The sequence below is a fragment of the Mauremys reevesii genome, linkage group 3 (assembly GCF_016161935.1).
Source record: "Mauremys reevesii isolate NIE-2019 linkage group 3, ASM1616193v1, whole genome shotgun sequence".
NCBI classification, from domain to species: domain Eukaryota; kingdom Metazoa; phylum Chordata; order Testudines; family Geoemydidae; genus Mauremys; species Mauremys reevesii.
In genome coordinates this window covers 96,438,498-96,464,094 of record NC_052625.1, presented here as the reverse complement: position 1 = coordinate 96,464,094, position 25,597 = coordinate 96,438,498, and the positions used below count along the sequence as shown (strand labels likewise).

Sequence of the window (25,597 nt, the reverse complement as noted above, 5' to 3'; positions counted from 1 at the left end):
CCTATACTCTTTTCAAGTCAAATTAGGGATGTTACTCCTTCATTTTCATTCAACCATTCATTTTTTTACATTTATTTTTAAAACACACTGCTGGGTTGAGATCATCATAGTGGTCTGTATGGATATAGACAGAAGTTTGCACTGTTTCACAATGGACTTTCATTGCTATATTTCAATTTTTCCATAGAGCGAAGGGCCCAATCTTTGAGGCAGCATTTGCCCCCAACAGAGACATCAAAGGGAGTTGAGGGCATCCAATGGAGGGTGGTAGTACCAGTCCCTAAATTTGCTAGTTTATAACCATGAATGGTGCCATCTGGATATGCATTTGTATTTTCGAATTATATTAAGATGACTAGATAAGACTGTCATCTCCTTTTTTCTGCCTTGATGAGTATCTGGCCTACTTTTAGCAGAAGATTCTTCATCTTCTGGGTTTTATCTACTAGGAGTTAGCCTTCAAAGACTCATTTCCATGATCTATCCTCATTTTTATTTAAAAGCCCTAGACATTTATTCCTGTTTTAACTGACATTTTAAACCGATTTGGAATAATACATAGTTACATGATAAACCTTTACCAGTTGGAAGTTACGCTGCTAACAAATCGACCGGAGCCAGTACCTTTTCCCTTTCAGTTAGGAACCAGTGCCTTATTTGGATAAACAGCAAAGAGTCCTGTGGCACCTTATAGACTAACAGACGTTTTGGTGCATGAGCTTTCGTGGGTGAATACCCACTTCGTTGGATGCATGCATGTATTCACCCACGAAAGCTCATGCTCCAAAACGTCTGTTAGTCTATAAGGTGCCACAGGACTCTTTGCTGCTTTTATAGATCCAGACTAACACGGCTACCCCTCTGTTATTTGGATAAGAATTTCTCCTGATAGAAACTTAAATATTTAATGTCCTATTACATGCCACTGTTGAATAAAACTGAAACTTACAAAAATTTCCCTTGCTCCTTTAAGGTACAGTACCATACACAGCGTGTCCTAGTTCCCAATTTATTTTCAACTTAGGCCTATGTTAAGCCTCTCCCCTTGCAGCAGTTTTGTGTTTTCTCCAGGGTCTGAAGTCAATGCATCTTTGTGTAGCTATATAAATGTCAGACCTGAAAGGAGAAGTCAAAGCTTCTTCACAATATGTTCTGGAATGACATGGGGCCAATGCTCCTACCCACTGAAACTCACACGAACTGCAATGCGAGCAGGATTCCGGTGCCCCAGATCTCCAGTTCTTTTTCCAGCAACACAGCTTTGCTCATCTGTCCTGGTGGCAGAAAGTCCACCCGTGGCAGGACTATAACACTTCAAGCCTCCCACAGCCTGTTCTCCCCAACCCTGGAGCTGAATGACATTGCCCAGAAGGTGGGTGAGGTTGGCTGTGAAGAGGGAGGGCTAGGATGCCAGCAAGATGTGCTGAATCAGCACATCTCCCTGAGGGTCTTTAAGCTACCCTCTTCTGATGGAGGGGGTACCTCCACTCCTTGCCTTCCCCTCAGGGATGAATTTCTCTTCAAGGTCAGCTACCCCTACATGCACAAGTGGTGCTGCAACAGGCTGGAATCAAGATCATTTTCTTAAAATTAACTAGGTTTAGTCTTAGATCTCCTTCTAAGAAACTACTGCCAGCATCTTAGGTGTGGCTGAATAAGGTTAAGGGTCATATGATCCCACGTATTTACTCTTCAAATCAGGGGGATTGTGGGTCTGATTATTTTGCACCTTAATTTTCCCAGCAATTTCCAATTGTTTGTTTGAAATGGGGCCATCAGATTTTCATTGTGAGGGATTTCAACTCTCCCTCTTATTTTCTGGGACTTTGCTATCAGAATGATGGGGGTTCTGAATTTAGCACTATTGTATAAATAAAGGTCTTTCCATTTTGTTTTGTGACACTTCAGTTTAAGTTATGGACTACCTGCTAATTCCATACATTTAGGTTTTTCCCCTCAGCCTATCCTTCCTGGGTTACCACAGATGGACAAGTCACAGTAAATACAGCCACAAACCTCAATGCATCGCAGAACTAATGTGAACTTCTAAGGTTAGAAAAATTAGGTTACAGTTTTAGAAAAACACCCTTTCCCCCTCTCCCCACCCTAACAACTGGCCAATAACAGTGCAACAATTTCCTAAAGTCCTGCAGTATAGTGTCTGTCCTATATTGCTATATATTAGATTCCTACTCTGGATTCTCCAGTTCATCTGAATCAAAACTCAAATTCACAAGTGGAATGGCTGAACATAGGCTGTGGCTTTAAATCCCTCCCGCCTCCAAAACCCCCGAACCAATTAACTCACTCTTGTTCTGAAGTTATGGTGGAATAGTTACTTAAGTAGTTAAGTAATGCACTTGGTACCCAATTGAACCCCCACCCCACCTTGTGCACAGAGTGGGTATGAAGTACTGCCAGTCAGAATAGTACCATTTTACACCCACTTTGCACTGTGTAAGTGACAATAAAGTGCTGGGCAATGATCTGTCAGTTTCTTGGTTATCTTTGAAGTTCTTCAGCCCAGATCTCACTCTCTCTTTCTCTCTCTCTCTCTCTCAAATCACACACGAGAAGTGTTTGTTAATCTCAGCCTACTAATTGCTGGAAGTTTGCCCTTCTCATTAAACCAGAACACAATCTGGCACAGTATATCAGGCAGGGCCCAAAGGTTTGCAAGGCAGATTGTGATGCCCTGGGAGAGTTGTGTAAACAGTGTGCACAGAGCCACCTGTTTCTAGCCCTGTTACAAACACTAAACATTCATAAGACTCCAGTACTATCAGAGGGAAAAATCCTTGCCCCTGCCGAATGATGATCTGAAGAGTGAGCATGTTAATTTTTAATGTTATACTCTAGGATTATACATGTTTTGCCCCCTCTGCTGTTTCCCTGTTGAGGTACCAGCTTTTTCTTTCTTTCTTTCTTAGAAGTGTTTGGAGTATTGCTTAAGTACAATTAATTTAATCAATGAAGGCATGAAAAGAGTACTCTAATAGTCAGAATGTCTTCTTTTTGGTTGTCCAATGCTGAAAGTTAAGTTTTCCCATTTTATGTAGCTTGGAGAACCTTGAGTGGGGCCAGTTTTCAGGACTTAGTAGTTAAATCTCTGCCTTGTCCCCCCAGACTTGTGATGCAAAAAGAGAATGTTTGCTAGACACCTCTGTCTAGCAACCTAGAAACTATGAGTTAATGGATTATGGATCCAAAGAGAAGACAATTTAGAAGATTGTCTGTACAAGAACATTTTCTGCCTAGTGTGAGAATTAGGACCAGATCGTGAGTTTTATTCAGATTTTACTGGTTTCATTGGGAATTTTTCTTGAGAAGGGAGCTCAGGTGTACTCCCTTATAGTTACTCTGACACAAATTTAGCAAGACTGGCCCCTGGAGGTAAGAGGCATGAACTGAACCAGCTAAACCCAATGTGAACTTGAATGAATTAATTCTCATGGAAGAGAGGTGATGTTTCCATCAAGGTATTAGACCTGGTCAAAAAATGGAAAAAAAGAACTGTGAACTATTCTGAGTTTGTTTAGCAGGGCTTGAAATGGAACAATTTCTATTCAACATTTTTTTTAAATTGCCTTCTCCTCTTTCCCCTCCAACCCCCATAGTGTAATAAAATGGAGTAGTGTCCAAATTTCTTTTCCATTCTAAGTCTCCAAAGTCAGAAATGTTGACATGAGTGGTGCCTTTCCATTTTCCAGAAGAGGAGGGTTCGAGAGATACCTTCAGAAGCTATTTGAATGAGATCTTTAAAAAAACAGATAAGGCCGCTCAGCCTGGGAGTTTGTATCAGGCTTCAGAACCAAGGAAGGCTTTGTGGCTAGCTTACTCTTTCCTGGGGAACCCTTCTTAGAAGGTCTCCCAAACTCATGTTACCAGGTTCTCTTGCAGGAGCAGATCTTGGACCAAATCTTTTGGTTTTGGTGTTGAAGGAAGAGGAATTTGCAGACATCATACTTTGGCAGAGTATCTTTCAAAGGTGCAAGTTGTCCTGCTAAATTCACAAGGAACACTTTTTAAAATCCTTTAGATGCACCTGCCAATTTATGTAAAACCTCAGCAGAAACCAACTAAAAGTGGCAAAACAGCTGACTTCCATATATGTGTTCAGATTTAGAATGTTTTGCAATTTACAAATATTTATACTAACATGACAGAAAGGAGTTGACTCTGTGATTGCTCTGCTAGGTGTTAAGTGGAAACAAGGAACTGTTAAAGAAAGTAGGTATGTAAAGAGTATGTGTATTTACTGGCATACAAGGCTCCAATCCCCTAACTGCCAACTATAGCTAAAAATGATTAGTTAGTATTAGAGCTAGGCATGCAGTTCCCACAGTGTGGAGGCAACACCGAAAAAAGTTAATCTCCTAATATGGTAAGTTAATCATCTTCAGTCTTTACTTGTTGTAAGTTTTGCATCTCTAGGGCCAGTCAAAACAAATGAAGTGGTTTATATTGGCTAAGCCTTTCATTTCTGGTTCTCCAGGTTTCTTGCAGCGCTACCACCATTCCATAGAGTATTAAGACATTCTAGCACCTGTACATTTGACAACACAGCAAGTTTGCCTGCAAAGTATCTTTAACTATCCAAGAAGACAGACAATCCTTGCTGGGGATTCTATATTAAGAAGAATCAAATGAACATTCTGCAAGAGACAGGCATGCCCTAGGACGATGTGCTCTTTTCCTGGAGCCAAGACACGAGATCTCTTTCTAAGATTGGATGAGCTTTTGAAGTTGATGGGAAAGGATCCATTTGTGATGGTTCCTGTCAGCACTAATGAAAGTACATCACGGGATAGGTCTCAGACAACAGATGACTTCAGGGAAGGGTGCTGAAGAAAAATCATATACAAACAAACTCCAGGGAGATCCTTCCTGTCTTGTGAGTGAATGAAGATGGAAGGCAGAAGATTCTGGAAGTGAACCACTGGTTAGGTAAGTGGTGTAGGGTGGGGAGTTTTGGTTTTGTGGAACATTGATTCTCCCTCCTGCTGAGGAGGAGGCCATCCAAACTATACAGTCCCCTCTCCCCACAGAATGGGGACCAATCTCCTCGGGGACAGGCTGGCTAGAGCAGTCAGGAGGGCATTAAATTAACAACAAAAGGGGATGGTAAAAGGCAGGAAGATATGAGCTCTCAATTAGCACAAAAATGAGATTTGAGAACAAAATTAATCAAGGAACCAAAGGATATGAAGAGAAGAAATTCTTTAATCATGTTCACACCAGTGCTAGGAGCCTGAATAGCAAACAAGAGGAATTGGAATTGCTCATTTATGAACATAACTTTGATCTAGGTAGTATCACCAAAACCTAGATGGATGAGTCATGTGACTAGAATGTTATAGCCATTGATTTTAACCTCTTTCATAGAATATCAGGGTTGGAAGGGACCTCAGGAGGTCATCTAGTCCAACCCCCTGCTCAAAGCAGGATCAATCCCCAGACACATTTTTGCCCCAGATCCCTAAATGCCCCCCTCAAGGATTGAATTCACAACCCTGGGTTTAGCAGGCCAATGTGCAAACCACTGAGCTATCCCTCCCCTCTCTTTAGGAAGGATCAAATGGGAAAAAGGGGAGGAGGAGTGACACTATGTTAAAAGTGGCATCATCTATTTTCAAGTCACTGCTAACTCAGAAGAAAATGATCTCGAATGCTTATGGATCAATATCCTAACAGATAAAGCACAAGATGGGGTAGTAATTGGTGTCTGTTACAGACCACCAAATCACCCAAGGGAACAGGATGACAGCCTGCTTACGCACCTATATTAGACCTTGTCTTGACAGAGAAAGAGAAATTGATTACAGAACTAAACATTAATGGTAGTTTAGGTACAAGTGATCATAATTTGAATACATTTCTAATATGCAAACAGAACAAAGTCCAAACCAATTATATACATTTGGGACTTTAAAATGGCCAATTTCACAAAGATAACATGAATTATGAGATAAATCAATGTAGAGGAAGAATTTAAACCATAAAAATGTTTGTGATAATTGGGAATAGTTCAAGAACACTTTACTAGATGCCCCAAAAGCTATAATTCCACACTCAAGGAAGAAGGTCATTCTGGTTAAAAACACCTAACTGGTTTAGAGGGGAAGCAAATGAAGTGATCAACCAACCAACCAAATAATGTGTATATTTCCATAACAAATGGATGAAAGGGGAAGTTGATGATAAAGAATGTAAATCAGAAGCCAGGAATTGTAGAAAACTGATATGGGAATCAAAGAGATACAAGGAGAAGTTGAGTATCAGAGGGGTAGCCATGTTAATCTGGATCTGTAAATGTAGCAAAGAGTCCTGTGGCACCTTATAGACTAACAGACGTATTGGAGCATGAGCTTTCGCGGGTGAATACCCACTTCGTCGGATGCATGCATGTATTCACCCACGAAAGCTCATGCTCCAATATGTCTGTTAGTCTATAAGGTGCCACAGGACTCTTTGCTGCGTTTAAGGAGAAGTTGATGGCCAGCAGAATTAATGACAACAAGAAAGAGTTTTTAAAAGTATATTGTGAAACTGAAATAATCCTAACAACTGTATTGGTGCATTACTAGATGGAAATGGTAGAATTATCAATAATAATACAGAAAAGGCAGAACTGTTCAATAAATATTTCTGTTGAGTATTTGGGGGGAAAACAGATGATGTAGCCATGTCATATGATAAGACTCTTTCCAATAGTAACTCTGGAGGATGTTAAACAGCAGCTACTAATGTTAGACATTTTTAAATAATCACATCTAGGTAATTTCCATCCAAGAGTTTTAAAAAGAGTTGGCTGAGGCTCTCACTGGGCCGTTAATGTTGATTTTCAATAAATCTTGGAACACTGGGGAAATTCCAAAAGACTGGAAAAAAACTAATTTTGCACCTCTATTATGAAGGGTAAATGGGATGACCCTGTAATTATAGGCTTGTCAGTCTGACATTGATCCTGGGTAAGATAATGGAGTGGCTGATATGGGATTCGATTAATAGAGTAAATGACGGTAATAGAGCTGATGCCAATCAACATTGATTGATATGAAATAGATCTTGTCAAACTAACTTGGTATTTTTTTTATAATATTACAAATTCAGTTGATAAAGGTAACAGTGTTTATGTAATATACTTAGACATCTGTAGGGCATTTGATTTGGTACTGCACATTTTTATTTAAAATTTTAAACAAATACAAAATTAACATGGCACATGTTAAATAGTTTAAAAAATGGCTAACTGATAGACCTCAAAATTTAATTGTAAATGGAGAATCCTAATCAAGTGGGTTTACTTCTAGTGGGATCCCGCAGGGATCAGTTCTTGGCCCTGCGCTATTTAACATTTTTATCAGTGACCTGGAAGAAAACATAAAATCACCATTGATAAAGGTTGCAGATGACACACAAATTGGGAGTGGTAAATGATTAAGAGGACAGGTCACTGATACAGAGTGATCTGGATTGCCTGGTAAGCTCTAAGTAAGAAAACTACACATTTGAATATGGCTAACTGTAAACATATCCATCTAGGATCAAAGAACATAGACCATACTTACATGATGGGGATAAAAGAGTGACTGAAAGAGACTTGGGGGTCATATTGGATAAATCAGCTGTTCATGAGCTCCCAGTGAGACACTGAGGCCAAAAGGGCTAATGCAATCCTTGGATGTGTAAACAGGGGAATTCCAAGTAGAAGCAGAGAGGTTACTTTACCTCTATTGGGCACTGGTGCTACTGCTGCTGGAATACTGTGTCCATTTCTGGTGTCCACAATTAAAGAATGTTGGTAAGTTAGAGAAGGTCCTGAGAAGAGCCCTGAGAATGCTTAAATGATTAGAAAACATACCTCACAGTGGTAGACTCATGGATGTAAGGGGTGACTTGGTTACAGTCTACAAGTACCTACATGGGGTATAGATGTTTAATGATGGGCTCTTCAATCTAGCAGAGAGGGGTATAATATGATCCAATGGCTGGAAGCTGAAGCTAGACAAATTCAGACTGGATATAAAGCACATATTTTAAACAGTGAGAATAATTAAACACTGGAACCATTTACCAAGGGTTGTGGTGGATTCTCTATCACTGGCAATTTTCAACTCAAGATTGGATTTTTTTTTTTTTAAAAAGAGATGCTCTACTTCAAGAGGAATTATTTTGGGGAAGTTCTATGGCCTGTGTTACACAGGAAGTGAAACTAGATGATCACAATGGTCCATTCTAGTCTTGCACTCTAGGAATGTGTTTTTACCTGTAGTGAAATGGTTAATGGAAAGGACAGTTTCTCTCCTACCTCTCCCTGTAACAGCCGGCATTGACGACCCACACCAATAGCACTGGAACACTTTTTATAGTGGTGGTGAAGCAAGTCAGCTAACTGTAAAGCAGTGGTCCTCAAACTTTTTACCTCATGCTCCCCTTTACCTCTGTCCACGTCCCCCACCCCCTAGAGCTGGGGCCGAGAGTGGGGCAATGGCTCGGGGGGGCGGGGGGAGGGAAATGCAGACAGGGGCAAAGGGGCTAAGGTTGGGGCCACAGCTGGGGGTGGCATGGGCTGGCAGCTGGAAGTGGAGCCCCATGCAGGGGGCCAGCAGCTGGGAGTGGAGCCTTGAACAGGGCCAGGAGCAGAGCTTCAGCACCCCCTGCACCTCTAGTTCCTGCCCCTATGATCAGCACTGTTTTGTCCTTCTAAACTGCTAATGCTTACTGTCACTAGGCTTCCAGTGCTATTGGAGATAGCTTCCAAAATTAAACAGATGATACTTATTTAAAAAATACATAGTTTAAAAAATATAACCCGCAACATACCTAATCATTCTCATAAGGTACACAGAATAGCTTTCTGAATAAAGACCTAATGCTGCTAACAAGTTCTCTGTTAGGAAAGATATTATATCCACAAACAAAGGTGTGGGTATTTGACTAAGTTGCTATGTAAACAGAGTCTTAATCCTCATTTGACTTTAACACTGGGTGGAATGAAAGAAAACTGAAATATCACATGACTCGCTAGGATATTTTTAGAACTGTAATGACTTGTCCAGAGCTGTCAGCTAATGAACTAGCACCTTGAACAGATACAGCCTTGTTATTGACAAAAGTGAAAGCATTCATTATAAGCTGCGCAAGCCATGCTCCGAGGTGGGCAAGTATTATATTTATTTTTTAATAGCAAGGAGGGTGAGGCACAGAGAGGGTAAGTAATCTGAATTGTCTAACGTCACACAGATTGCTGGCAGAGCTGGAAATAGCCATCAGCGTCAGTACTGGCAGGTTCTATTAGAGCATTATCACCAGTAGTGAACCCAACAACATCTCCATAAAGACATCTGGTGAGATTCATAATACTCCAGATAGAAGGACTGATGGAACTGGGATGAGTCTGGGTACATTTAAGGCCAGCATAGTCTTTTATGATAATCTAATATGACTTCCTGCATAATATGGCTCCAGAGAATTTCTTGCCTACAAGAATAATCAGCAAGTCAGGTTTCTCATGTAGGTTTTTTTATGTATATAAAAGCTATTAGAAAAAGTGAATGAGGGAAATGAAGTAGCATGCTGGCTCCTTGTAGCCATAAACAAGCTTACAAGACAAATTTCGCACCAAGACAAATATTTCATTTTGACTCAAGCTCTAAAAGGGCCAAAATTGCCTTTCAGAAATGACTCCCCCTCAACCCCTCCCACCCCACGCGTGCCTTCTTTGGGTTTTAATCACAGATTCAGAAGTTAGAGGTGGGAGACCCATTAGGTCATCATTCTGCCCGTGCAGGATTTATTTTCACCATTATATTTTCCAAATATTGTCCACGTTAGTTTTAAGAGTCACAAGCAATGGCATTTCCACTACATCTCTCAAGCTAGCCTGTTAGACTTTACTTTTAAGATAGAAAATAGGCTTACCCAGACAGGGTTCTTCATGCACAATCAAGTCCACATTAAGAAAAAAAAGTCAGGATATGATCAGCAATAAACACTTCTACAAAAGCAGTTGAGAGTACACCCAACATTGTAATGCAATGATGGATCATATCTACACTGAATATGCACAAGCTGTTCAAATGTATGGGAACTGCATACTACCCTGGAGGCTCTCCAAGGGAAACAAAGCTCTAAGAATGTGTGAGGAGAACTGATTATTCAAATATCTATCCCAGTGCAGTCTATAAAGATCCATAAGTAAAGCTGATACTTATGGCCCCGCATACCCTTTATACAGGCCAGAGGAGAGCAGAGGCAGCACAGTGCTTGTCTTCACGTGTAAGACCCTTTCAGACTCTCTTTGTTGTATGGAGTGAGCATATAGCAAGAAGCAGGATAGCTTTCTAATAGCATGTCCTCACTCACTCTTTCTTGTTCCCATGGATCCTCTGGTTCTGTGAGAGCTGGAAGTTTGTGCCATTCTGTTCCTGCTCTTGTGGCAAAGAGGAGGCTGTGGTAGGGAAGAGGTTCAGAATAGGCTGTTCCATTGTAATATTTGGTACCCTCTGATGTGCATTTTTAGATGCAGGAAAAGGAGCAAATGACTGACTTAAGTGTAAAATAGGAGAGATGTACACAGAATGGCCACTCCAAAAAGACTCAGATGATTATATCTTTGCATAGGCCCCTGAGCAATTCTGAGAGTAGCTTTATGCTTCATTAGGACTAGCCATTTGTGTAATGTTAAGTGTCTATATAAATTGGAGCCTTCTATATTATGGCAATGTACCTTAGAGATACAGCTCAGCAAAATGATTAATTGAAGTTATTTTGAAACAGAAGTTCATAGATTTAAGCTTCAAACTCCCCAATCCAACTCTTCCTTTAAGAATAACTGAGTAGCAACAACTTTCCCTGCTAAAATAGTGCTTTTTGCTATTTGAAAGATCACAGTGGAAATCCATTTTTTTAATGCTCTCAGACTAGAGAATTTAGTTAACAGTTTATTAATTCAGCAACTAAATTGCTACAGCACTATATAGTTCCCATTTCTGTCCATTTACCTCCCAAATGAATGCAAAGATAAAGTGTTTTGAAACATTTCTTATAGTTTAGAGTGAACAATGTAAATACTAAAAAATACCAACTGAAACAAAAGTGTCTTAAATGTAAAATTAAGACATTTTTCAAGATCATCTGCCTATCTGAGTTTTACACCTGCTACTTCCTCATTTTATGATAGTAACTTTGAAAAGGAAGCAAAAATTAAAGTCGTATTTTCAATGCCTGCTCCCTTATCTGTAACACAAGAGGTCCAGAAAGAGCAGAGAACTATTTAATAACATTCGTATGTAGAAAAATAAAGTCTGACTTTCAGCAGTGTGACTCTGAGAACTCGATACATTCCCAGCAACTGGCAGTTTTCACTCTCATTGTTTACCTGTGTTGGATATGATACCAAGTACACTACGGGACATACCATGAGCAGCTGCAACAACAGCACCAACAAAAGCAACATGTGTTGTTGGGCCTTTGGTTTCCAGGCGCTTGAGACACAGCAGATGTTCCTTCATTTTGTGACTGCTGCCTTTTTCTCATTTCAGCTACTTCAGTACCCAAGTGGCTACAAGAACACAGACATAAGAGATTTATAGAATTACTACAGACAAACATGAAGTACAATCACATTTTCTACATTAATTATATTAAGTCTCTCAAAAACTTTTGGCAATGAAGACAAATAACCATCATCTGTGCTGCCTAAGTTAGTAATTTTACAATAAAAACATTTTGCTAAAACAATACATTCCAGTGACGTGCTTATGCTACAGTACTTTAGAGTTGTTCCTGTTCTTATCACTTTGACTAGAATAAAAGGCTGTTTGTTATCCTTACAATCACTAGCACACACCTCACCGATTGTATAGCACTTGTTAGAGCTTAAAATATTAATGACAGTATGACTATCCAACCTTTTTTTTGTTTTTTCCATCTCACTAAAACTATTGTAAGATGGTAATTCACTTGAAAACATGAGCCTGACTTTGATCTTTGTTATTCCAGTGTAAGCTAGAATTAAACTGCCCTGAAGTCTGAATTGGAACACTACAACTAATGTGATGCATCAGTCAGGGCCAATACCTATTATTTACCATTAATTAGTCCAGATTAGCATTACTGTAGGTTTGGCTACTGGAGTTATCTGTGCATCCAAGGAAAAGTAAACATTTCAAAATCTTTCCCAGTGTTAGGCTTTTTGGCTAGGCAAGTTTTTCCTTCCCTCATCACCAGTACTTCCCAGATTTTCTGAAACCAAGATATTTTTTCCTTCCAGTGGTTTGTACTTATTCCAGCTGGAATTAATAATCCATGTATTAGCTGAACTTTTCATATGAAGAGAATAAGAGTAAAGTTAGATTTATTAAGGGATTTTAGATTTTTTTAAGGGATTTTTTTCCACTGGTGCACATAGTATGACTCAGTTTGCATATACCGAAACAGCAGCAGTGAAAGTTAAACCTTAAATGGCTTCTTTCTAAAATCACTGAAGTATTTTCAGCACTACATTTCATAACAGTAGCTAAGGGAGTCTGTGGCTATACAGCCACACATTCCCACCTCTCATGTGACAGGGGTATTAATTACATCAAGTCAGGTTGAGACACTGGGGCTTGGAAGCATTTCAATTTTTTGCCAGAATTGGTGTGCTTTCAGACTCTCATACCTTTCTTAAGTGAGTTACTCACAATCTCCGTCCCCTCTCCCAATCCCCCCCCCCACAAAAAAACCAAACCCACAACTGTCTACACCAGCAGTTTTAAACCAGAGGTCTGGGACTCCCTGAGGAAGCTACAAGCAGATGTCAGGGGGGCTGCCAAGCAGGGCTGGCATTAGACTTACTGGGGCCCAGGGCAGAAAGCTGAAGCCCTGCCACACAGGGTTTAAGTCCAGGACTCTGAGCCCCACTACCTGGGGCTGAAGCCGAACCCTGAGCAATTTAGCTTCTCGGGGGCCCTGTGGTTGGGGCCCCAGGCAGTTGCTCAGCTTCCTTCCCCCTAGCTCCAGTCCTGGCTTTTATATGCAGAAAAACACTTATTGTGGCACAGGTGGGCCATGGAGTTTTTAGGACTCAAGTATTCGATCAAGTTAAAATGAAAGATCATATTAAACAGTGATTGATTTAAGTGAAAGGCACTACATATATATATATATATATATATATATATATATATATAGATATATATATATATATATATATATATATAAAACCTATCACTTCCACCATTCAGGTATGAATATCAGAAGTCAACTGCTCTGCATGCAGGGGCGGCTCCAGGCACCAGCACGCCAAGCGCGGCATACCTGTGGAGAGTCCGCTGGTCCTGCGGCTTCGGCGGACCCCTCGCAGGCTGCCGCCGAATCCGCGGGACTGGGGACCTCCCGCAGGCAAGCCGCTAAAGGCAGCCTGCCTGCCGTGCTTGGGGCGGCAAAATACCTAGAGCCACCCCTGCCTGCATGAAGGTGTGTGTTAATGTTATTGATGCTATTTCTTATGGTTTATATTTGCAATTTATAGGGAGCCATACATTTGTGTAGAGCTGGTTGAAGATTTAAAGGTCAATTTTTTGTAAAATATTGAAAGTTACAGGACAATTCTTCAGTCAGCACCAAGTGTTTATTAACACTGTACATTTGCCATAGCTGAGAAGAATGCCTTCATTCTTGTGATAGTGTTATATTTTGTTAACCAGTAACAGAAGAAGGGAAGACTGCTACAGCATGAGACAGGCGCGGCTCCAGGCCCCAGCACACCAAGCGCGTGCTTGGGGCGGCAAGCCGCGGGGGGTGCTCTGCTGGTCGCCGGGAGGGCGGCAGGTGGCTCCGGTGGACCTCCTGCAGGCGTGCCTGCAGAGGGTCCGCTGGTCCTGCGGCTTCGATGGAGCATCCGCAGGCACGCCTGCGGGAGGTCCACCAGAGCCGCGGGACCAGCGGACCCTCCGCAGGCACATCTGCGGAAGGGCCACCAGAACCGCGGGACTGGCAACCGGCAGACCGCCCCACGTGGCGTGCCGCCGTGCTTGGGGCGGTGAAATGGCTAGAGCCGCCCCTGGCATGAGAACATGTAGTTCAAAACACCTGACATGTATAATGTCACTTTACCTGAACTACATATAGGGACGACTCTGCTGTGCATGCATGTTGCAGTTAACCTGCTTTATAATTATCATACCATGCTCTGAACTGAACCTATAGAAACCATGCACTGACTAGTGTATGGGTGCTGATGAAAGATCTTTCATATGGTATGTTCTCTTCTTGAGGCCAACACCTGAATTCTAGAAACTTTTGGACATAACTTCCCATAATTTAGCAGTCTCAGAAATCAACAGGACTACTCATGGGTCTAAGTGTTTGCAGGATTGGGGTTTTGTCAACAAAGAAATATTGGTCCAGTAGGATTAAAAATGAAAAAATTCTCCAATTTCCACATATCTTTAAAGTTGTACAAGAAATGTAGGATTATTGCATGTCAGAAATACCCATCCCCCACATTTCCCCAGGAAGAGCAACAAAAGAGATGTTCAGGGGGCACAGTCTCTTCCAAGTGCTCTGATTATGCTATACAGGCTGATGTAAAGGATGAAGAGAAAACACTAAACATGATGGCAGGGCATACAGTGGTGCAAAGGCTAGTGTTTTGCGGAGGGTTGAAAATGTGGTAGATTGACCACACTTGTGCCTTCATAGTCCCAATATACAGACACTCCCTGACTTATGAAAGCATTCTGTTCCGGAACGCCTTGCGTAACTCGAATTTTGCGTAAGTCAGAAACGTATCTCCAACCATTACGCTAAAAAAACAACCAAATAATAACAACAAAAACACCACCGCACCTCCTATTTCTAGCTTACGGAACTTTTTCCATGAGTGTGGGTCTGCGTAAATCGGGTCTTGCGTAACCCAGGGAGCATCTGTAATGTGCAGGGATCTTGGTGGCACAGAGGGCTTGGGCACTATTTGCTCTCTGCAACCCCATCAAGTTCATTTTTGGTCACAGTTGATACAATTTGGAGCCTCCACCTCATTTCACAGTATGTTTATCTAAAAATACAAAACATTGCTTTAATTTGACGTGACTGGCAGTCTGCTCTATCCACGTTCAAGACTAGAATAGCAGAGGGTATTGCTCCCAATGACTGAGGTGCATTTGCAGAGCTTACACAGCACCTGGCTTAAGTCAATGCTATCAGTCCTACACTTCGGTGAGCACGACATTCCCTCAGATCCTATAAGGGAAAGTTTATAAGCAATCAGCAAATCCCAAGGGTGGCGGTGCAAGCCAGACATTCATTTACTGAGCACAGAGGTGCGGGGGTGATCAGGAGTCAAGCTTTTCGTCTTTGCTTGCTTTGGCTGTTAGCTACTGTATTTGCAAATATCAGACCTGATTCTATTGTCTTCTCTGACAAAACTCCCATTGATTTCATTAAGTGTTTAGGCTGTAGGAGAGGGATTATCAAACTCATTCTTTGGATCTATTCAGTGATTGAGCTATGGAATGTAAACAGTGACTTAGTCATATGATGGGGATGCCTTTTGTCTGATCCAGGTTATGAAAATGAAGTTTAGAATTCTAAACTCAGATCAATGTAGAGAGATGATTGTTTGACTGGAACCAAATGTAAGGGAAAGACAATGGAGATCCAAAATTATGCGACCTGATTTTGAATAGAGATTCTGTGATAGCGATACAAGCTGGAATGACATATTTTGAGTTTGCATTTTAGCTTTTGAAAGGTCTCACTCTTCCTGAGATCCCAGAGAGAAATCAGCTCCGTGCTGGGCATGAACACTGTGGAAATAAGGGACAAAAGTCCATCTGCCCAATAGAAGCAGCATCTCTTCCTAGCACTACAAAGGAGATTAGATAGACTCTCCTATACCAGGCAGCACACCATGGGCCCAATTCCCTTCTCACTTATTTACATCTGGATATTTCCACTTGCTTCAATTTTATGACCCCCAATTTGTGAGATCAGAATCTGGCAACATTTTACACAAGAGGTTCAATTCACTTTCTAGGGGTTATCTAGGTACTATGGCCCTCATCACCATAGCATCTGAGCACCTCATAATAATTAATGGATTTTATCCTCACAGTGCCCCTGTGAGGCAGGAAAGAACTATCTCCATTTTACAGATGCAAAAGCGTGGTACAGGGTAGATTAAGTAACTGAATAACATTTACATAATTTTTTAAAGTAGCAAAGCAAGAGAAACATATGAATCCTTTGTGTGCAGTCAGACCCATATTAGTTTAAGATGAAATGAACAAACCCTGTAAAACTTGGAGTCAGGCTTATTGTCAGTTGTATGGAGTTGACTGCACTAAGACGCCTCCTGACATATTTAGGACATAATTACCACAAAATTCATTGTAATTAGCACAAAAATCCCCTAGCACACAGAGCAATATCTTGGGAAGAGACCTCAAAAAGAAGGGAATTTATTAAGAAACATTTGCTTCATTACACACCTTACAACTGGGAAAGTATAACGGATATTGACTGAGGATCTCACATGGGGCTTACCCTTAAATTCTTAAATCTGTTCCCCAGAAATCCCCAAGATACAGCATTCTTCACTTTCCTGCCTTTTGGACATTGCACCAGACCCAGACCACATCAACTCAGTTGTTCTATTGGCTTCTCTCCTCTGATGCATCAAGATCAAGCTTCTTGTCCCTGCTTCAAAGCCTTGCAGAACAGTCCCTCCTCGTATCTGAGCTTTTCTTTTGATATTGTCTCGTCCCCCATCAATTGGCCTAGTTTTAATACCCCATTTACCTGCATCTCCTATAAGTGTCTCTGCACTTTCTTCCACACTGCCCCTTATGTTGGAAAGTCCTTCCTAATTTGCAAACTTTTTCCCCCTTCCCCAACCCTCACACCTCATTCAAATTTTCTCCCCTGTCACCCTTCTGCTGCAACATCTACAAGAAGTTCATAGAATCATAGAATCTCAGGGTTGGAAGGGACCTCAGGAGGTCATCTAGTCCAACCCCCCAACCAGGACATCCAGTTAGTCAAATAAAACCCCCCTCTTTATTCCATCATGCAGTGCAATAGTCCTTGTTTGAGGCAGTGTTTGAGGGAGGTTTAGACTAGACATCAGGAAAAACTTCCTAACTGTCAGAGTGGTTAAGCACTGGAATAAATTGCTTAGGGAGGTTGTGGAATCTCCATCATTGGAGGTTTTTAAGAGCAGGTTGGACAAACACCTGTCAGGGATGTTCTAGATAATACTTAATCCAGCCATGAGTGCAGGGGACTGAACTAGATGACCTCTCGAGGCCCCTTCCAGTCCTACGATTCTATTATCTTAGTGATGTTGCCCCTAGCATAAGTCTTAAAATAGTGTTTTATTTAAGGGCGGACCCACTGGTATATCAGAGCAGTGCAAAGCTGCCAGAGTACACCAGCCTGTTAAGCTGGTTTACAGCAGCTTGTGCTGCTCTTGTGATGCAAAGAAGAACAAATCTGGCCCTTCCTTTACAATGTACTCATGTTTTTAGGGGCTGTGTTAGTGAGACCAGTGCTAAGTGAAGGCAGGCAGGGAGAATACAGTCCTATTGTCCATACCTGCACTCCTGCCTCCTTTCCCCTAGCAGTGCTCCCTCAATGCACAGTGGAGCCAAGGCAGCATGCCATGGGGAACCTTTCAAGAACTGATGCCCAAGCTAGCATGCAGCTACAGAATTTTTAAAGAGCAGTGACAGTTGGCTCAAGTAATTTACCAATGAGAACTCTAGACTTGTGTTCAGTCTCCCTCACACCAACTCATTACAACCAATAGACTTTGCAAGTTAGGTGTAGAGGAAGGGTTGTTGGTTGAATTACCTTCAATGTCACAATGGCCCCACTTGAGTTACCTCAGCCTAGATGTTAGAAGCAATTAACTTAGCTTAACTGCCACTTAGTTTCTTAAAATATCAATTATGCATAAGATTTAAATGCATTGCAATTATATGGAAAGTGTTTGCATTATGCACTTGTTAAGATCATTTGGGAAGAAGAGACTGACAGATGCCAAGTTTCTTAAAGGACCCCTTTAAATTGCAACTCAAACTGATTAACACATTTACTTGTAAGTTCTCCAGAAATTCATTCTGCACTCCATAAGTTCTGTACATTTGAGGATACACTATTTTGTACTAACTCCCTCCCTCACAAACCAAGAGGTTGAATCCTGCTTTAAGTGCAAAATGAACTGCTTGAGCTATGGAGTTACAAGCTGCAACTTCATAATATACAGTGTTAATGTAACGTGCCGGTCAGTGTGTTAACATAGAATGGGAGAGGTCAGTCCAGAGGATGTGTACGTTGTAGCTCTTGAGCTAAAGAGATGGGCTTTCTAGCTAAGTCCTACAGACTAATGCTTTACACTTCGAAGGCCTCCCAGTGTTTGCCAAGATGGCAGCCATCATATTATGAAGTCATGTTTTCCTTTAGTTTTCAGAGGGGTCATGTAAATACCTCATCCTGCCTCAAATACTTGTACTCCCCCAAATTACCTCCTCTCCATTATGAATGACAGGTCTAAGTCTCCTCATGGTCCATTCCTTTTACAGTTCTATGTTGTATAATACTTGCTTGTCTCTGAGAGCAGACTTCTTCTCCGCCTACTAACTTTTCTTCTGAAGGTGGAGTAGCTTCTCAAGTAGCTTCATAATAAGTCTTATTGCCTCCCCGTGACTAGAAGTTTTGACTGCAGCTGCTCTTGCTGCACCTATTTTTTTCCCAAATGAACTCCAAGATAATGTGAGTTTTCTGCAAATAAAACATCTTTCTTATGTCAGGTCCTTCTATTCTGGATATGTTTGGCCCTTCATCGTGTTTTTTTTTAAACCAGTTGGAACATGGTCATAAAACAATTTGAGGTCACACAGAAACTCTCTAGCAGTAATTCATTTTAGATACTCTCAAAAGCACAGTATTTTTGCATTCATGCATCACATTGCATCAGTTTTCACTGGCAGTCATATGGATTGTAGATCTGGCTCCTACATCTATCTAGGATGCCTGTTCTTTGGTCCCTAATTTAAATTGATTCTAGCCTGAAAACTCTTGCATTTAAAAGTCTATTCTTCATACATTTTTGTCTGTATCCTCAGTTATAGGAGCAAGCATTTTTCAATTTGTGAATCACTGAATACAATAAGTGGAATTGTAGGGAGAGGAAAGATTGCTGTCAGAGAGTTATAATTTGGTCACATCCTAAACAAGTCAATCTTTTGAAAAAACAAAAACAAAACTGTTTTCCTAAATGGTAGCCACATGAAGTAGGCATATGCAGCCTCTTTTCAGAACTGGACCCCTTGTGTCCAGAAGCGAAGACAAAGCCTCCTAGGATATTAAGAAATTATATAGAAGCTGTTCAAGTATTTAATATTTTATTGGACTATCTGGGATTGCTAACTCAGCCCTACCAAAACCAGTTTGTGTAATTTGTTTGGACACTACAGAGACCTTGCTCTGTGTACAACAATGCCTTTTTATGAATCTGCCAGACAGCCTTCATGGTTGAGAAGTTTGACTGAGATGTCTTGTTATCATTTTATAGTGAATTTAGTACCCTTAGGAAGCCCCACTTAAGTCTCTACATTACAGTGCAGCTATGGATTAATACTTCTAAATCAGACAGTATTGCCCAGCTACTAAAGATTAAGCCTGACAGTAATGCATTATTTAAAAGTTTGAGATGGGTACATGCACAGTTTTTTGCTTCAGTGTTTAAAAGGAAACTTAAAACATTAAACAAGCTATGCTAAAATTATGAGAAGCACTCTGCAGCCTTCGGGAGCATTTTATAAGTGCAGGATGTAAAACTCACGAGGAAGCCTTCCATATTTCCCAAGCATATTTTATATTTGTATGTGTGGCACAGCATTGGAGAGTCCCATTTGGTACTTCACTTATCTATCCTGCTTCTCTGGCTAGTACTGACTTTGCCAAATGAAGCCGCTGGTTGCAGCTGGTGAAAAAGTTATTTTCCCTCCAGAGAAGGCTTGCAGATCCTGACATAGACATCTTTGGTCAAGTCTATAATGTATTCCACTGAGAGCTTACTCACAGGAGCCTTAAATGACACAGAAAGCAAACAGGTCTGCTGAAGCCACCACTGTTGTAGCTCCTACATAAGCATTAGATTTTCAGTGCACTAAAAAAGCCAGATCTCATTTCACAGTTCTACTTATTTTACTGCTTTGTGACCAGGGCCGGCTCCAGGCACCAGCGTAGGAAGCAGGCACTTGGCATGCCCGATTCAAAGGGGCAGCATTCCGTCCGGTATCGGGGCGGCACGGCACGGTATCGGGTCTTCGGCAGCAATTCGGCGGCGGGTCCCTCATTCCCTCTCTTCCTCTTTGAACTGCCGCTGAGGAGGAAGAGAGGGAGGACCCACTGCCGAACTACTGCCGAAGAAGCAGCACGATTTAGCTGCCGCTGAAGTGCTGCTGCTTGTCTTTTTTTTTTTTTTTTTGCCGCTTAGGGCGGCAGAAAAGCTGGAGCCAGCCCTATTTGTGACCTGCATAAATCCTGTACAATTTCATCAGAAATTTAACAATTAGAATAAGTAGGTCAGTTGAAGAATTTTGACTAGAGTAAGGAAAGCAAGATATTTGTTCAAGAAAAAAATAAAAAAACTTTTTGTAGTGTTGGTAGGAAGGTTTCTGTGGGTTAGTGTGAAGAATACCCAGAAGTCACCTACTACAGGACAGGCCCAACAAAGAGAGTAACAGAACGCCACTAACCATCACCTTCAGCCTCCAGCTAAAACCTCTCCAGCGCATCATCAAGGATCTACAACCTATCCTGAAGGACGATCCCTCACTGTCACAGATCTTGGGAGAAAGGCCAGTCCTCACTTACAGACAGCCCCTCAACCTGAAGCAAATACTCACCAGCAACCACAAACCACACAACAAAAACACTAACCCAGGAACCTATCCTTGCAACAAAGCTCATTGCCAACTCTGTCCACATACCTATTCAAGGGACACCATCATAGGACCTAATCACATCAGCCACACCATCAGAGGCTCGTTCACCTGCACATTTACCAATGCGATATATGCCATCATGTGCCAGCAATGCCCCTCTGCCATGTACATTGGCCAAATCGCACAGTCTCTATGCAAAAGAATAAATGGACACAAAGCAGATGTCAAGAACTATAACATTAAAAAACCAGTTGGAGAACACTTCAACCTCCCCGGTCACTCAATTACAGACCTACAAGTCACAATTCTTAAACAAAAAAAGTCATAAACAGACTCCAATGAGAAACTGCAGAACTGGAATTAATTTGCAAACTGGACACCATTACATTAGGTTTGAATAAAGACTGGGAGTGGATGGGTCATTACACAAAGTAAAAACTATTTCCCCATGCTAATTTTTCCCCTACTGTTACTCACACCTTCTTGTCAACTACTTGAAATGGGCCATCCTGATTATCACTACAAAAGTTTTTTTTCTCCTGGTGATAATAGGCCACCTTAATTGATTAGTCTTGTTAGAGTTGGTATGGCAACATCCATTTTTTCATGTTCTCTGTATATATCTATATCTATATATGTGTGTGTATATATCTATATATAGATAGAAAACTTCCTACTGTATTTTCCACTGCATGCATCTGATGAAGTGGGTTTTAGCCCACAAAAGCTTATGCCCAAATACATTTGTTAGTCTCGAAGGTGCCACAAGTACTTCTCGTCCTTTTTGCTGATACAGATTAACACAGCTACCACTCTGAACCCTGCTCTAAGGTTAACTGTCAGAAACAGATCGGTCTCCCCCATATGTTGGAACCACATATCCCACAAATGATCTTGTCTCTAGTTATGGATCGTGGTTACCAGCATTCTCAGTTGTAATGTAAATATTTATTTCCTCTTCTGTTTCTTGGTTTCAGGCAAAAAACAAAACAAAACAAAAACAGTATCTACAGCCTCATTCTGTCTGGAGTCACAGTACTGAAACACTTAGCAGCTGTTCCAGTGTTTCCGGCATTATTCCTGGCAATAGCATCTCACTCACTTCTCATCCCCTTCTTCCCTCAAATGAGATAGTAAAAAGGCTTTACCCTTATTTTTCATCTTTATCCCTAATGGTCAGCTTTGTATACAGACTCGGTTCTTGCTTCCATAATTATTGAAGGGATTTGTCTGGAAACCCAGTATTCATTGTGGTCTGAGTTCTTCCATGCTCTGCTTCTCGTTGCTACGTTGTTTACCTGTTAATTACGCTTCCTGGCCAGGGGTCTGGCTAGACCAGGGGTGGGCAAACTTTTTGGCCCAAGGGCCACATTGGGGTTGCAAAACAGTATGGAGGGCCAGGTAGGGAAGACTGTGCCCCCTCCCAAACAGCCTGCCCCCCACCCCTTATCCACCCCCTCCCACTTCCTGCCCCCTGACTGCCCCCCTAAGAACCTCCAAACCCATCCAACCCCTCCGCTCCTTGTCCCCAACCGACCCGCCGCCACCCAGCCCCCCCCCCCCGGACCACCCCCTACCGGGACCCCCTGCCCCTGACCGCCCCCTCCCCGGACCCTACCCCTTATCCATCTTCCCCCCCCCCAGCCCCTTTCGGAATGTGGCCCCGCAAACATGGGCAGAGGACTCAACAGGAGCAGGGGCAGCCGCACAGCCAGAGAGAAGCGGCGGTTTCCCCTTCAAAGGGCCGCTTCTCTCTGGCTGGCTGCGTGGCCTCCCAGTGCTTCCCCTGAGTCCTCCGCCTGCGTTCCCTGCGCTCCCGCCATGTGCACCGCCCGCCTGCATATGATTTCAGTGCAGCCAGTGTTGAGTTGCCCGAGTGCCCGGCCCTGGGTCCCCCTGTTGTTGGGGGGCCTTTGCCAGGGCACCCTGTGTTCACTTGTAAATCTGCCCCTGCACTGCGCCGCCCAGCCCCGGAGCCAGCCAGGATGCCGTGCTGCCAGCACAGCAAGCTGAGGCTGCGGGGGAGGAAGGACAGCCGGGGAGGGGCCGGGGCCAGCTGGGAGCTCAGGGGCTGGGCAGGATGGCCCCGCAAGCCAGATGTGGCTCGCGGTCCGTAATTTGCCCACCTCTGCCCTATCCACACCCCCGCCCTCTGACCACCACCCCGAACTCCTCTGCCCTCTATCCAACCCCCCCTGTCCCCTGCCCCCTTACCACACTGCCTGGAGCACCGCTGGCTGGCGGCGCTACAGCCACACAGCCGCCGCCACCGTGCAGCACAGAGACTGGGTCAGGCCGGGCTCCGCAGCTCACTGCCCCAGGAGCTCGCAGCCCCGCCGCCCAGAGCATTGCGCCAGCGGCGGAGCGAGCGAGCTGAGGCTGCGGGGGATGGAGGATAGCAAGGGAGGGGCCAAGGGTGAGCCTCCTGGGTCAGGAGCTCGGGGGCCGGGCAGGACAGTCCCGCGGGCCAGATGTGGCCCGCGGGCCGTAGTTTGCCCACCCCTGGGCTAGACTGATCGCTGCCACCATGTTTCATGTGCTGAATAATGGATAACATGAAAGGACTCCATGCTTCTAAAACTAAATTTGCTGTTTATTAAGAGAATTATTTAAAGCAGCACTGCAACTGTAGCTAGCATTTGAACCATGTGCATGCAGACTGACTAACGAATACCTCCCCCATACTCTTCACTCCTGCAACCTGTGCACCTCCTAAGCTCCATGCAGGCTGCAGGCACAGACAAGGGTTATACAATCAGAGACACTGATGAAAGGTTAGATATTGGAGCTAGTCACAACCACAGCAGCATTACAGGCTCAAGGAGGAGAGTTCTCTGCTACCCTCACTTTCTGTGTTAAGGAGCAAACACCAAGCCCCAAAGAAAGCAAAGGCATGGAAACCAAATAGTGACAACATCAAGGAAATGAAAGGGCAGCAGACATCAAAGGATGAGGATAAAGAAGATATCCTTAGATCTAGCTAGGAGAAGGTAATCACTCACCTTTGTCAGGGAATTACAATGGAGAGGGAATAGATAGCAAGTGGGGCTGGTTGATAATTTGGAAGTTTCTGGATTTGTTATGCTACAATCCACCTCCTCACCCATCCCAAATAAACACTTTCTTAAAAAAAATATTTTTTTTGTTTTGGTCAAATGTGTGGCTGGAGAAAACGTAACCAGCTTTCATGACAAGTCAAAGCAGAGCAAGTAAACCCCATGCTCCAGGCCTATGGAGGCAAAGAATGATGAATAAATACTGTTTAGAAAGGCAGAGTTGAAAACCATGGAAAGCCAGTAGGTATTTAAAGCATACCCAGACCTTCTTCAGAAACACTCAGCTATGTGAGAAAAAGGAAGAGGAGAAAGGAGAAAGCCAACACTGGCAAAATTAGGTAAATTTTCACATGGGTATAAATTAGGAAGAAGTCAGTTTGCCTCCTCCTGCTGATTTCTCTTCAATTCTTTCAATATAGGACCTGCTTTAAGAACACTCTTAATTTATTAGTCTTATGTTGGGGAAGGGGTTGCAAACATTTGGCTTACTCCTGCAGGAATTTGTTGGAGACCTAGGGTAAAGTTTTTTCAGAAGTGCTTAAGTGACTTTTGAAAATTGAATTTAGGAATTTAAGTGTTACAACCCTGGGTGAGGTCCCTGGTAAACACTCACCATGCTGCTGTACTGGATCCAACCCTCATGTCCCACATGCTATTGGCTTGTTGGGGCCAGGCAGAGTTTAGGTACTATTTCTCTGGCTCTGGGCACCTAGACTCTCACTCCAGGTGCAGATTCTGTGTTGGGCCTGGTCTACACTAAGGGCGGGGGTTGAACTAGGGTACGCAAGTTCAGCTACGTGAATAGCGTAGCTGAACTCAAAGTACCCTAGTTCGACTGACTTACCTGTCCAGACGCGGCGGGGTCAAACTCCGCGGCTCCAAGGTCGACTCCGCCACCGCCGTTCGCGGTGGTGGAGTTCTGGAGTCGACCGCAGCACTTCCGGAGTTCGAACTATCGCATCTAGATCAGACGCGATAGTTCGAACTCCGAGAAGTCGAACTCACCGCGTCGACCCGCGCGGTGAGTATGGACCTGCCCTTGGACACCACACTTGGCTCTGGGGAACCTGTGGTTCTCTTTTGTAGGCCCTGAAACTAGAGCTGGATTTCCCAAGCCTCCCTATCAGAGGGATAGCCGTATTAGTCTGTATCCACAAAAATAAGGAGTCCGGTGGCACCTTAAAGACTAACAGATTTATTTACAAATAAATCTGTTAGTCTTTAAGGTGCCACCAGACTCCTTGTTGTTCAAGCCTCCCTGGTCACTACTACACATTCCCAGAGTTCCACCAAAGCTGTGGAGTTACTGTTTCCCTCTTCATGGATTGTGACAGTGAAAACAAGTAACACAGGCTCGATAAGGAATTTCTAAACACAGACTGATGTAGCAGCACAAGAGATCTACAGATCTATGGGAAAAACAAAACTTGCATGCACATCCCTGCCTCTCTTTCCTCACCACTCCAAATGCCCTTTGGGGTTTGGTCAGTGTCTGTAAAGGAAGTCCAGGATTCCTCTTCTCAGCCTTGTTTGCTTCTGGTCCTGGCCTGCTCCCCTTGTTTGAGTGAGTCCTTTTTATGAAGTTGCAATTCCCTT

General features: G+C 42.8%; 1 protein-coding gene across 6 annotated transcripts in view; it reads right to left on the bottom strand.

The window, feature by feature from the left end:
• Positions 1 to 25,597, bottom strand: part of RGS17 (regulator of G protein signaling 17) — a 106,088-nt gene that overhangs the window by 19,459 nt on the left and 61,032 nt on the right. For 4 of the 6 annotated variants that reach the window (XM_039529671.1, XM_039529670.1, XM_039529673.1 and 1 more), the window contains one exon: positions 11,423 to 11,566. In XM_039529671.1, the coding sequence (XP_039385605.1) occupies positions 11,423 to 11,541 (119 nt within the window). In that variant the 5' untranslated portion in view covers positions 11,542 to 11,566. Of the gene's footprint in view, positions 1 to 11,422; positions 11,567 to 25,597 lie in introns of those variants that run through there. The other 2 variants (XM_039529675.1, XM_039529674.1) reach the window with 1 other exon arrangement.